The sequence below is a fragment of the Telmatherina bonti genome, assembly GCF_933228915.1.
Source record: "Telmatherina bonti genome assembly, chromosome: 13".
NCBI lineage: Eukaryota > Metazoa > Chordata > Actinopteri > Atheriniformes > Telmatherinidae > Telmatherina > Telmatherina bonti.
The window spans coordinates 16,532,939-16,546,809 of record NC_136611.1 but is presented as its reverse complement, the minus strand read 5'-3'; the positions used below and the strand labels follow the sequence as shown (position 1 = coordinate 16,546,809).

At 38.5% G+C, this 13,871-nt stretch overlaps 1 protein-coding gene across 1 annotated transcript; it reads left to right on the top strand.

Annotated features, from left to right (window-relative positions):
• Positions 1 to 348: 348 nt before the first annotated feature.
• Positions 349 to 11,195, top strand: mapk4 (mitogen-activated protein kinase 4; the record flags this gene model as incomplete). The annotated part of the gene is made up of 8 exons (XM_079251851.1): positions 349 to 715; positions 1,815 to 1,990; positions 6,995 to 7,139; positions 8,419 to 8,501; positions 8,856 to 8,934; positions 9,199 to 9,412; positions 9,778 to 9,943; positions 10,245 to 11,195. 8 exons carry the CDS (start codon positions 349 to 351, stop codon positions 11,193 to 11,195), a joined length of 2,181 nt encoding a protein of 726 aa, XP_079107977.1.
• Positions 11,196 to 13,871: the final 2,676 nt, after the last annotated feature.

The window sequence follows — 13,871 nt, the reverse complement described above, 5'->3', positions numbered from 1 at the left end:
AAGGGAAGTTTCTCTTAGCCCTGAAGGAGAGTATTTATTTAGTGATAAATATTACTGTGAATTTTGCAATTTTGTTATAATGAACCTGTTTGAAATTTTGTAGGCTAATTTTCTGTAAGACTTGTAATATCTTGGGCCTGCTTGGCTCTTAAGAACTAGAAAATAGAAATCTACATGCAGCGACTCTTCATTAAATCAAGTTTTTGCTCGCCAGCAAGATGTAACATGCAAAAAGCCCACAAAGACAAACAAAAACATGATCAAATAATTCAGATTACATCTAGCATCTGGTACCTTTCTCTGGAATCTATCTTTCATTAGTCCACAATACTTCCAGACTCAGCAGCAATGACCAGCCAGGACACCCCTCTCTTTATCCATGGCTTTGAACTCAGTGGTCACTTTGTTGACCCGCGGCCTCTTGGCACAGGTGTCACTGGTCTGGTCCTGTCAGCTATGGACCAGCGAACTGGACAGCGTGTAGCTATTAAAAAGCTGGTGATGCGAGACATCATGACAGTGAAACACGCCCTGCGAGAGGTAAAAATTACCCGCCGGCTACAACACGAGAATGTAGTGCAGGTCCATGAGGTGTTAGCTCCATATGGACGACCACTGTCACAAGACCCAATCCAGCTCCGTGCACTCTACATCGTGCAGGAGTGTATGGAGACTGATCTGGCTCGGCTGCTGGAGCAAGGACCACTACCCACAGGTAAGTTGAAAAAAATAAGTAAAAATAAAGAAAGATTAATTAAAATTTGGATGTAAAATTACATTCTGAAAAATGAAACCAGTGCCTTGGTGCCCTAAACCAGTTAGTGGGAAAACACAGAGATTAAGCCACATAAATTAATTGTTTTATGAGTAAAATAACTGGATATTTTCTGTTTTCCCCATGAACTTATTAATTCACTTGCTAACTATAAAGTAATCGTTAATTAATTTGATAACTGAGGTTTTTGTTTGGAGTCAAATTTGCACTAAACTTCATATGCTTTAGGTGGGTCTACCTTTTAGCCAACATTGGTAAACTATACTCATGTCCGCGAAAAATGGCTGTAGTATGTCATTGTCCAAATTCTGTATTGCCTCAATACAAACACCCCATGTGCTTATGATGCTGGATTATACTGGGTGCTAGTTGGGCCTCATATGTTCTTCCTCATGCATTTGTTAAACCGAGATGGGCCCCAATTTTTGATGCTTGTTTTGAGTTCATGCATGCATTTAACATAATTATTCTAACTAGGACACTAATAAAGACCCCAGCTGGAATCACTCATGCTGTAATGTATGGATCTCAGTGGGTTGCAGACAAGAGATGAATATGTTGGAGTCATGCCTGCTCAGGATTGTACCAGAATATGACCCATGTGTGACCTACATGTTGCCTTCTCAAGTTTATTATGCACCAGTATTCTGGTGCTGAAATCATTTATGTAAACGTGTCATGGTAAAAAAAAAAAAAAAACTAAGTGGGAATTGCGGTGGGATTGCTTTGTCAGGTACAGAGCAGAAATTATGACCTTTTATGACCTCCATTTCCATATACATAAATATGTATATATATATATATATATATATATATATATATATATATATATATATATATATATATATATATATATATATATATATATATACATGTTTATGTGTGTGTGTGTTGTTTGTTTAAAAATACATTTTGAAATGCTATTTTTGGGATGGTGTAACTATCATAGCATTCAGTGATGAAGTATTAGAGACGAAGTGTTATTCCAAGAATAGATGAGAGCGTTCCTTTCAGATGGCTGATTTTTTGCCTTGAACAGGTCATGCTACTCTGCTGTTCTACCAGCTGCTGAGAGGACTGAAGTTCATCCATTCAGCCAATGTCCTTCACCGAGACCTAAAGCCTGCCAACATTTTCATCAACACAGACCAAATGCTGCTCAAGATCGGAGACTTTGGGTTGGCCAGAATAGTTGACCCTCATTATTCTCATAAGGTGAGATCTGCAAGGACCTACGGAAAGACACATTCATACTCATACGTTCTGAATATTACCTTGTGGCATGGACCCTTTTTTCAGAGTAGCTTCCAAAGAGAGTGAGACTTTTCATGCTTCACTACCAACACATTTAAATAATGTTCATGTGAGCACGATTAAAGTTAAGAGCTCATGCATAAGAAATCTATTAGGGTGATATTAAAATAAATAACACATCATCCAATGGTTTTCTGTTGGTGCATGTGTGAATTAGCTGTTTTGGAGGATTGCTAATGTAACTTAAGTGCCAGTGTTTTTTTTTGATTGGGGGCCAGTAAATGCCTGCGATCATCATCTTCTCAGCTCACATTTCAAGTTGCACATTGTTATAAATCATTCCTTAAGTGGAAAAAAAACCCAGTAAATATCAGTTTAAATAGTATTATCTGCACTTTTTTTGGTCACTTTTTGGACGCTGTCCGAAAAATATTAATACTATAAATATTCAAGTCAGAAAAACTAAAGAGAATCTTTTTTCTCTTTTCTGCATTGAAGCACTGTGTGCTGTCCAGCATCTGATGTGTGAATCTAGGGTGAGTAGTGTAATAGTTGTGGATGTTATCTCTACTTCGTCAAGGCAGAGCTGTTATCAAGAAATAAACATCAGCTTTTCAAGCTGTGGCCCTTGTGTGATCATTAGACAGTTGTGCATGAACTCTTATACTTGCAAAGGAAAAGATAGCATACTTTTCCAAAGATCAGTCCTATAGAAAATCAGAGGGGCGCACACACATTCTGTCCACTTCACCTTAGTCAAAGCAGAATCATTTCAGGTCTAGAAATGATGTGGTGTGGTGTCTCAGCTGCTTCTAAATCTGCTTCAAAAAGGCACACAGACTGTTCAAACAAAGAGTCTCAAAATCTCTCTCTTGAAGATTTGAAAGTAGATCAAAGTTACATTATTATTTTTAATGGCTTCTCTAATTACACATCCCCATGTCTGATGATACTGACCTGAACCTTTTACAATGGGATTTCTCTCCAGCCCAAACCCTGCAATTAACATCTTTCTGGTGTCAAGTTTTTGTGCTAATCAAACACTGTGATGAGGTTGTCCACTGTAGATGAAGGCCCCTGAGGGATTAACATGGCAATTTACTGCACCGCTGTTCTGCTTTAATATGCACAAAGATCCCACAGCAGTGCTGTAACATTAGCAGGCCTGGATGTGTGTGTAGGTTTGTCTCTTTGTGTGCTTTTATGGGCCTGCGCATGTGAAGAGGGGATCTTGTGAAAGGCGATCTTTGTAAGGCTGGAGCATGGGACCAGAGATCAGTTGGATGCAGAAACAGGAGTGTGTTTGGGGAGAGTGAGGAGGATGTGGGTAGAGGAGTAGAGAAGTAAGGTATAAATGAAGTAAAAAGGAAAACAAAAAATACTAGAGAGGAAAAAAAGCCAAAATTGATTCAATAAGTTTGTGTGTTGCATAGGAGTAAAAACAAGATTTACCTTTGTCTCACTGTGTGGACAGATATTCTTCCTTTGTTAGTTTCTGAATTTGCCCTGTGGACTCTGTCCTGCGTGATGAGGGTGTTCACTAGCACAGCAGAAGTTCATCATTGTTCATTTACATAAAACTGCATTATCAACTCGTCTGTGTTTGCTTCCATTTGTAATGATGTGACTCGGAGAATATTTTCTTCAATTTGTGATGTAGTTTTGACAACACAGATGAGGCCTGTGAATGTGAAAACATCCTATCTCTAATTCAATAAGGCAAAGTTGCTTTTTAAGCATCACATTTATGGATTTGGCCAGCAGTGACTTTCCCAGGATTTAGTGTCTCTTTATGCTGGTTTCCAATAAGCCTCTTGCCTCACAGTTCAACTTATGTAATTTTAATCAGTTTAAATCTTGACAGCAAGGTTGGCTAGTAAACATCATGAGTTTCCATTAATACATTATTTTTAAATCATTCATAATTTATTTTAAAAAAAAAAGTAAAGAAAGAAAAACGAAACAAAGAAAGCCTTCACTTTTCCATTGTCTTGGTGCCAACAGGACATTTTAACTCTGCAATGCAGTGAAGGATGTCCGACTCTACTGACAAACATTTACTCAGGTGAAGAAAGGTGGCAGAGGGGCTTTTAAAACAAATCAGGGAAACAGTGTCAGGGAGAAAAACATTGCTTGTGTTGTTGTTGTTTACAGTCTACACCAGGAGGAACTTGGTGTTTCTCTGAGTGTGCATGTGTGAGCGTCACCTGCTGAGACAGCGGTGAAGATGCCCAGAAATTATTCATGACCTGGATGAAGGACAGGGGGAAAAGATAGGTTAATTGAGGCAGAACCTATCGAGGGGCAACAAAAAGGTGGGTGGAAATGGATGAAAAGGAAAGTCAGGGAAATGTGGACTTAAAAAGGAATGATATATGGTAAAATGCAAAAAAGAGGAAGAGTAAAGGAAATACTAACAGCTAACAAATACAGAAGAAAGTAGAAAACAGAAAAAATGCAAAGAGCTTTATATTTCTGCGATTAACTGTGACACAGAGTCTGAAATGGTGTTAGCCTGAGAATACATCAATACATTGTTTAGTTTCTTTAAAACATGACCTTTTGTCATTCTTATATACAATCAGATCCTGGAAATTTCCCCAAAAATACACCAGAATGATCAACATAGAAAAGAAAGGAAGGTGGGTGGGTGTTTGTCAGACTGTCACTGAGCACTCAGCATCAGTTTCCACTCTGTTATCTGCTCTCACTCAGATGAGATCAGACAGAGAGCAGGGAGGGCGCGGAGGGGAATGAGAGGATGTTAGTAAATTACATTGAGAGCAGAATAAGCATGTAGTGATGGGGAGTAGAGATCAAACAAGACAAGGTGTAGTTATGGGACAGACTATATAACAGTACAGGAAAGAATATTAAAAGGAAAACAAAGGTGGAATCGACATGAAGGTGCAAAGTGAAAAAGAGCTTCCAAGATGACTTTATAGCTTGTTATTCACATCTGCTCAGTAGTGCTGCACGACCAGGGCAGCCATTTAACAAAGAAGTGCTCTCTGATAAAAGCAGCTTCTAATAAAGCAGCCCTGAAAAAACCCACAGAATATACATGGGCATGATGCAGAAACTGATGGATAAGGGTTAAGAGTGTGAGCAGCCCACCATAAGCTACTCCCCAGAGTCATGCCAATAACCTGCTGATTAAGAAGTGACACCACTTTTTTATGTAAGCCTAAAAATAGAGAAAGCAAAAAATTTCATCTGTTAAGTAATATTTAAGTCTACTTTGGTGCGGACTCTCGAGAGGAGCTATGAACTGCTTAGTGTAATGTTAAGCTGGTTTTACAGGTAGCTTATGTAGGATAATGTAATGGGTGTGAAAAAGCTCACAGAGCCGTATCTGACATCCATTTTGACAGCGATAATGCATTTGTAGCAGGATAAATGCCATGCTGTGCGTATTATAAGCTTTAAGCAAGTAGTTTAGCAAGAACGATAAAGAGCTGGTGAAATGATGAAAAAGTAGTAGCTGGTTTTACTGTGAGGAAGGCAGGCCAAGTTATTTAGCTCAGGATAGGATGAGAGGGACTGTGTGAAGATGATCCTCTTTCTAACTAATAGAAAATTATTCAAATACTGGAGTTTATATAATTAACAAAATGCTATGACAATAAGAAAAAAGCCTGTCATCATGGAATAAAAGTTTAATGAAAACAAATTTGTTATCAATAAATATAAAAATGTGTGAGATTCATGCCAACATTTTGTCTGACAAACTACAGTGTTTTATTACCAGGACTGTAAATAGGCTGAGTGAGTAAATCTGGCTATGGGGAGATGCACGGCAAGGAACCGAAATATTGAATATTAGTTGCAGATATATTTGGATTTTGGAAGTTTGCAGAGTAAGAACTGCAAATAAGGTGGTGTGTGTTGATGATGGCAATTGACAAAAGATATCATTATCACCTCATTTTGTATGCTCATTAATGCATTTACTTGAGGCTGAGCTCTGTGTGCAACATTGTTGTTATTCACAAAACAAATATTTGGAAAATGTTGAAACAGAAGGTGCTTTGTGAGCAGCGATAATCAGTACATGATGAGGTATGTAATATCGATAGCACAGTAATTTTGTCTTTCTCAGACTCAATACTGTTTTTTATAAATGTGCAGTTTTGGATGACCTGGGAGGGAAAACAGGTTGTATCAGTCAACATTTTAAATACTAGCATCTGTGTTGAGGGCACATTATTGAATGTGGCACAGCTGATCTGCACTCCCATAAGGTATGAAATAATTTACATGCGTTTAGAACAGTTAATATTCCTATCTGGATGGAATTGTTTTAATTAAATGTTTTTGTTATTTTAGCAGGACAGTGTTAAACCACATTATGCTCATATTACAACCCCTACAGTCAGAGTCAAAGGGTCTCTTTTAGTAAGGAGCTTTAAACTGTGTAAAATGACCAGGACATATCTGAGTATCAGTCATGATGAGAGCCTTTCTCTAAATGCCTAGAAAAGGTGCCTCAGTATTGGTGCATCCTTTATGAAAAAAAAAGAACAAAACCTCTAAAGTTCCCAGTGGCTCAGTGACTGAATATGAAGAAAAGAAGTTTAGTGTGAGCAGATTTTGTATCAACAGTATCTTTCACTTTTACCATCTTTCTTTGAGCTCATGTTTGCTTTTAAGTTCAAAGAAATGCTGACAAGATTTTTATTTGTTTCTTTGGGGTTTGTTTTACCGTTTGGGTATATCCCAGGTCTAAATAGAATTTGCCACAAAAACATTTGGTGCACTAATAAACAAAATATCTAGGAAGGTGTGGGCTGTTGAGCAAATGAGTAACGTTGGTAAAACTTGTTGCTTTCAGTTAATTAACTGGTCTCTTGAATCCCAAAATGCTTAGAGACTGTCATTAAAACAAGCGCAGCTCCATCATTCCCTATTAACTATCTGCATTTTTTCTTCTGTAATTTCTCTCCATCTCACTGTGTTGTCCAGGGCTATCTGTCCGAGGGTTTGGTAACTAAATGGTATTGTTCCCCTCGTCTGCTCCTGTCCCCCAACAATTATACCAAGGCCATTGATATGTGGGCTGCTGGCTGCATACTGGCTGAGATGCTTACTGGATCTACATTATTTGCAGGTACCTTAACTATTTGCTATTCAATCTGTATTAAAAAATATTGTCATAACTGTGTGCTCTTGAAATCATTCTTCTCTGTTATCCAATTATATTCTTTTATTATTATGTGAAAGTAAACATAAACATCTAAACACATGAACATATAAATAGATATACAGCCTGCATAGATGTGCAGCCAAGTACACAGCATATTCAGGCACATTCGTGTGTATTTTGTTAACTTATGAATAATGTTTTTCCTTGCAGAGATTCGTAAAAGAAGCTTAAAAATTGCTTAAAGATGGCATCCACTGAGAGCAGAGGAGAGTTTTTCTTTCCTGTGTCTCCTCCACCAAAGACACCTTACGCTCTTTCTGCTGGCTACTTCTTTGCCTGACCAGAATAACAATGATTATAAAGAAATCTTCTCTGTTTGAAGCAAATGCGCTTCTAACTGACTGACCAAGTTTGACCTTCGTCAGACCGCTACACCACAGGCAGGGTTTACATCAGATACACATATGCATCATCAGCTCCCTGGTGTTCCTGCATATGAGACTTTCACACCTCAAGTGTCAGAAATCTCTCTGCTTTGCCTTTCACTTAACCCGCCGAGGATAGCGGACAGAGAATAGTCTTGTTTACCAGAGAGCAGACTTTGTAAGTCTCAGCCAATATATTCCTTGATTACTTAGAGTGGGCACTGTGTTGATACAGCACCACCTGCTGTCATCCTGAACATATTTAAAGGGCAAACTCACAATGTGTCACACAGGCAGCTGGAAACTCACACCTTCTAAATCAATAGTCTAAAAATATTTGCCAGTGCTTAAAAAAGAAAAGAATGAATTATTTTCCTCTTTTTCACCAGAGTTGAACTTGATGGCATCTGATTCCTTTCTGGTGTATATTTCTTTAGCGCTCTAACAGTTGCTCTGGACCTGGACCATGGAGGAATGGTTGCCATTCTACACAGGATGTAAATGTTGCAAGGATTACTGTTAAGTGTATCAGAGAGGCATTTTTATGATTTTATAAAGTGGCTGTTATTATATGGGTCCAACAGTTATAATTCAGCAGTGCAGTTTTCATTGAAACTGTTTTAGCAGTTTTATGGCAAAACATGTCAGGATCATTTGAATGTAAACTTCGAACCTTTCCATTTCTGTCATCTGACAACTCATACACCCCAGTTATTTTTGTTTGACTTCTTTCCCTTTTTTTTTTTTTTTTGTTACTTATGTAACTGATCCTCTGTCTCCTCTCTCCTCGTTTCTGATTGGTTGGCTTTCTCTCCCAGGAGCCCATGAGCTGGAGCAGATGCAGCTGATTCTCAACACAGTGCCCGTGCTGAGAGATGAGGACAGGCAGGATCTGTTACAGGTGATGCCTCAGACAGTTCTGCAAGCCATATAACTGTAGCAGACAGCAATTCCACAGTTTCAAGTACATGCATACCCCAGTCTCTCTATTCATTTATTCTCTGTGTTGCACCAAATTTAAATCTGACTATAGTAGTTTTTAATTTATGGAGTTTTCAAGATGAAAAAAAGAGCAGACTGATATATCACTGGCAAGGAATAGAAAAAAAAACAATCCTTGATACAGATCATGAATAATCACTTCTAAATTGGGCAATGTTCCTCCTCTGCGAATGTGTCTAAACTTCTAATTTTGCAAGGAAACAAACAAAAAAGCTGACAGCTGACCAAACACTCTTTTACCCTGCTTCGCTAGGTTATGCCTTCATACGTCAGTCATGGATGGAGAGTCAAGAAACCCTTCTCTGAATTGCTGCCTGCTGCGGATGCTCAGGGTGAGCAAAGGGAATTACGTGCTGGGTAGAAATGAGAGGTCAAGCAATCTAAATAAAATAAGAAAAGAAGAAAAATGTGTGAGGAGGAAAATCACAGCTCATCTGAAGTGTGGCAGATAGAGATTATCTAGTATGACATAAAGCTTTGAAAGTATTATTCCATCTTATAAAGCAGGGAAAAAGACCATATTTACAAAAGAAACATCTGTGTGATATTTTTCATGTTGTTTCTTCTTTCCAAACTCCATCTTCTTCTCTTCACAGCCGTTGATTTTCTTGAGCGTATCTTGACCTTTAACCCCATGGATCGTTTAACAGCTGAGGCAGCGTTGTCCCACGTTTTTCTCCAGCAGTACTCTTGTCCTGACGATGAGCCCATCTCATCTCACCCATTTCACATCGAGGATGAGCTTGATAGTCTCTTCACTGAGAGCCTCAGTGACAGCAACAGTCAGGCCTCTAGTTTCCACTGGGACAGGTGCAGATGCAGTACTTTTTTTTTTTTTTTTTTTTAAATTTTTATACACACATATACATATTTTTCAGGTATTTGTTGCACATTTGTCTGTGAAAGTAAAACTAAACAAACACTCATCTTTACCTAGAATCGTTTTCAAACTACATTCACCGACTTAAACACTGAGTTTTTTTTACTCTGATTTTAGGCTTATCTGCAAACCCTTTTTATACCTTGGACAGGTAATATAATAGATAATTCTATGCTAATTATAAAACTTAGTGTAATCTGAGAATACACTAACCTAATTCTGATCTATGAACTTCAGACAAGCAATAACTGAGGGAGGGACCAGGAAAATAAATCTATCTTGTGCCCTTCTGCAGGTATGAAAACAGTCTATCAACAGATATGTGCTGGCAACAGTCAGATGGAAGATGTCGCTGCATGCCCCCCAGCCATATTCAGTCTGACCTGGGAGACACCACAGAGGATGAGGAGGTGCAGAGGGACCCTCGTGCCAGTTCCAGCTCACTGACTGAGGAAGCTCAGGTTGGCTATGTGGTGTCCTTTCCCCATTTTAAATTATTTTAGTGGAATTGTAAAGGGTGGATGTGAAGAAACTGGTGCAGGTGACTTGGTTAAAAGCTGTATAAAAGCTGCGCATAGCTGACACCTGTGTGTGAATGGAGTGTCTGTTAAGGTGCAGTGTGTTATAATGGACAGCCAAAAACTGATACATGAGCATAATCATGACTTTATTAACTAATGATATAACAATATAACTCCAACTATAAAGACTTCTTCATCAACCTAATTTGTCATCCTCTACTCCATTTTCTGTTTCATACAGGTCGACCCCCGCAAGTATTCCCATAGCAGCTCAGCTGAGCGCTTCTTGGAGAACTCTCATTCTTCTCTGGACAGAGTGTGTGGTTTGGGGCATGGGGACCTTGACTGTGGACGCTCCTGTGATTACAAAGTGGGCTCTCCTTCATATCTGGATAAAATTGCCTGGCGGGAGGGAAAACCCCAACATTACTCAGAGCCCAAGCTGATTCTGGATCTGTCTCACTGGAAGCGTAACACAAACAGCCTCCCCATGCCTACTGAGCCCATTGGTGGAAGGATGGAAGACCTGGGGGAGATGAAGGAGGAGAAAGCTAAAGAGGAAGAAGAGGAAACAGGTGATTTATTCCAGCAGATCTCCCGTTGGGTAGAGAGCACTCAGTCTCGTCTGCACTCACCAAGTCCCAGTCCTTCATCTGAGTGTCGCTCACCTTCCTACTATACCTCCTCTCCCCCTCTTCCTCTCTCCCCTACTGACCTCCTAACACCAGTCTTCCACTACACTGAAGTCTTGCATCAGCCATCTGCTGAATATGATGAGGGCAGACTGAGCCCCTTTCCACCTATCACATCTTCCTCCAACCCCCTTCGTTTTCTTATCCCATCATCTCCCACTGCTCCTCTTCCTCCCCAGTCACTTCTAACAGCATCACCCCCCTCCACGCCTGTTTTACATCCTCCAGAATCTCAACCCCTTTCCTCTACATCCACTATATCTCAGCAAGTGAATGCAGACTCCTTGGAGTCTCTGCCTGTCAAGCAAAAGGAGCCTTTGTTTGATCTGGACGTGTTTATTTCCCGAGCGCTGAAACTGTGCCGACAAAATAAGGAGAAAGCAAATGGGAAGAAAGGAAAAGATGTGGGGTGGGTGGAAGAAAGCAAGCCAAACATAAAAAGAAAGGTACCCAGGCTTCCAGAACACAGGACTCCACCACCACAGACTCCTAACTCTTAATGTTGTTTCGTTTTCAGGTTCAGCACAGCATAGCGTTATCATAGGTAGCACTTCCAAATGCTCATTGTGCAGTGTGGAGTGTCCATAATGGCAGTTGACTGTAGCAGCTTTTGTCTTTTTAGCACTACTAAAAAGCTTTTATTTAAACGTTCATGGAGCTTTGCCAAGACATATATATATATATATATATATATATAAGCATATTTATTTGATATTTAATAGTTAAGAAATTTATCTTAACTACAATTTGTCAAGTTAAGGATCAATCAGAGAATCCAGGCAATTGATTAGAGCCACTTCAGAGAGCTCACTTGATGTCTCTTTGGGTTTTCTATTCTGTGTTAATGAGATTATGTTAAATCTTCATAATATCCGACAGTCTTCCAATGGAAATATTCACCAAATAGGAAATGACACAGGAAATGCTTTTTCCAGGCAGGTCTGAATGTAATACCTGAAAAATGAGTCAAATTGTGAACTATAAGGAGCCTATTGCTGCTGCTGTAGCATCCCCACAATGACTTACTGCCTTTTCTCTTCATGTACATGTAAACTTTTAGTCACATCTAATTGTCATGCGTATATCACAAGATTATCACGTGGTTAGAATATTCTTGCATCCCTTTCTAAATGGTAGGTGATATGTTATTGTATATTAATTTAGAGTGAGTTGTATTTAGCTTGAATGTGAAATTCTATGGTAATTTCTTTATTGATTATTCTGACATCTTGGCTTTAGTTGAAGTGGTTTGTTTTCTGCTCGACAGTGAACAGTCATCATCTGTTCTGTCCTGAAAGCACACTAATATCTCTGCTGTAGACAGCCATGTGTCTGTAGGCATTTTGCTTATTAAGTGTTAGGTACAGAAAAAAATAATGCCAACAACAGTTGCTTGTATTTTTGGGAGTGTAGATTACTGGAAACTATTGACTCAAAACCTCTCAGTTCTGCCTTGTAACCACATTAATATTAAGAGATAGAAAATGATTAAATGTTATATTTCTAAATGCTTTTCTTTCCAGCATGGTAGATAAATAGATGTTTTCATTGCTTTAAAAAAATGTTTTGGCATCTGATGTCTCTCAACAAAATTAGCCAGACTGGGTGAAATTATTCATAAGTATGAGCTACAAGGATTTTTTTTTTTAATTTATTTATCAGATTAACCCTTTATAGGGCGCTCAATGAAATACCTTGAAATTAGAAATTTTAATCTAAAATTGTCCTTCTGGTGTGTAGACCTACATTCTGTTGTTACATTAACAAAAAACAAGTTTCATGTTGAATATGAAAGAAAACAAAATTAACAAAAATATTCACTTGCCCCATAAAGGGTTGAGACTGTTGGCTTTTTCCATGTAGCCTCTCAAACAAGCAAACTGTATATTCACTTTAGTAGTGGAGTGAAGATGCTAGTGAGCATGTGGAAATGCCCAAATGGACTGTTTGCTGGACAAATACAGGATTCCACCAACAGGGAGTGCCAGAGGCGCAGCTCTATATCAAAACATTACCAGAAACACAAAATAAGAATGTTTGATTATCTTTTGGTTCAGTATGTTATATGCGTTGTTACGAGATCAACTTGAAGTCAGTTTGCAACAATACATCCCTTACACATTCATTTGAGTCTTTACATAATCCAAACAATTTGCACAGTTTGCTTTTTGACTGTTGTGCAGCCATTGACTGTAAACGCACATGTAAAGTTGCTTTAAAATGATTGACTTCATCACAGAAGCCTATTTTACACACTGCAGTATCAGCAGACTCTCTCTTACACCACTTAAAGTTCATTTCAAAGGATACTTATGTGAGAAGTGTTAAAATTACAATCTATGAAGCAGCAAAGCCAGGCATATTCCCAGTAAAGCACATGTAGTATCACAAGCACATACACAGATACAGGATTTCCTTTCTGATGCCTGGGACATTACAGCCTTCCACTGTAATTGTTGTCTCCCTGAAGTTAACTATACCTTGGCTACTGGATTAGCATTCAAAGAAAAAACTGTAATTCATCTAGAGCAGCTGGTCTGTCAACAGATAAAGACACAAGCTGTACTGCAGTCCAGCTAATTAAAACATTGTTTGTTAGTTTGTTTCACGCAATCTGAAGAAACATATTTGGAGTACAGCTTCCTCTGCAGGTAATCTAAGCCAGCAATAACATTACCAAGTGATACAAACACACTGTAACACATGATTACTGAGCCGTAGTTCATTATCTTCTGTAAAGCAATGTTAAAAATGTGCCTCAGTAAACCTCAATGCTTCCAGCTTGCTGAATGTAACATATGCCCTCCTTTCGCATGACTTTCAAGATATCACTTTGTAAAACACTAAATATTTCTGTGGCTTCATGTTTCATTTGTAATTTACATGTGGTTCAAAAGGAGGGTGTCAGCTATTTCGTTTGGAACACTTTGAGATATTTTTTAATTTTAACTTGATGATTCGTAGTATCTCTTTTTGGGGTGTTTGCTTATGTTGGAAAATTAATAAAAATATATTAAAATTTAATCTGTTTGAGTTTAATCTTATACTAGGTTGAGATCTCTATCTATCTATCTATCTATCTATCTATCTATCTATCTATCTATCTGTCACGCTGAGTCAAATGAAAGAGTCATGTACTGAAGGTCTTGGTCTGTTAGATCTATTTAATTTGAGTG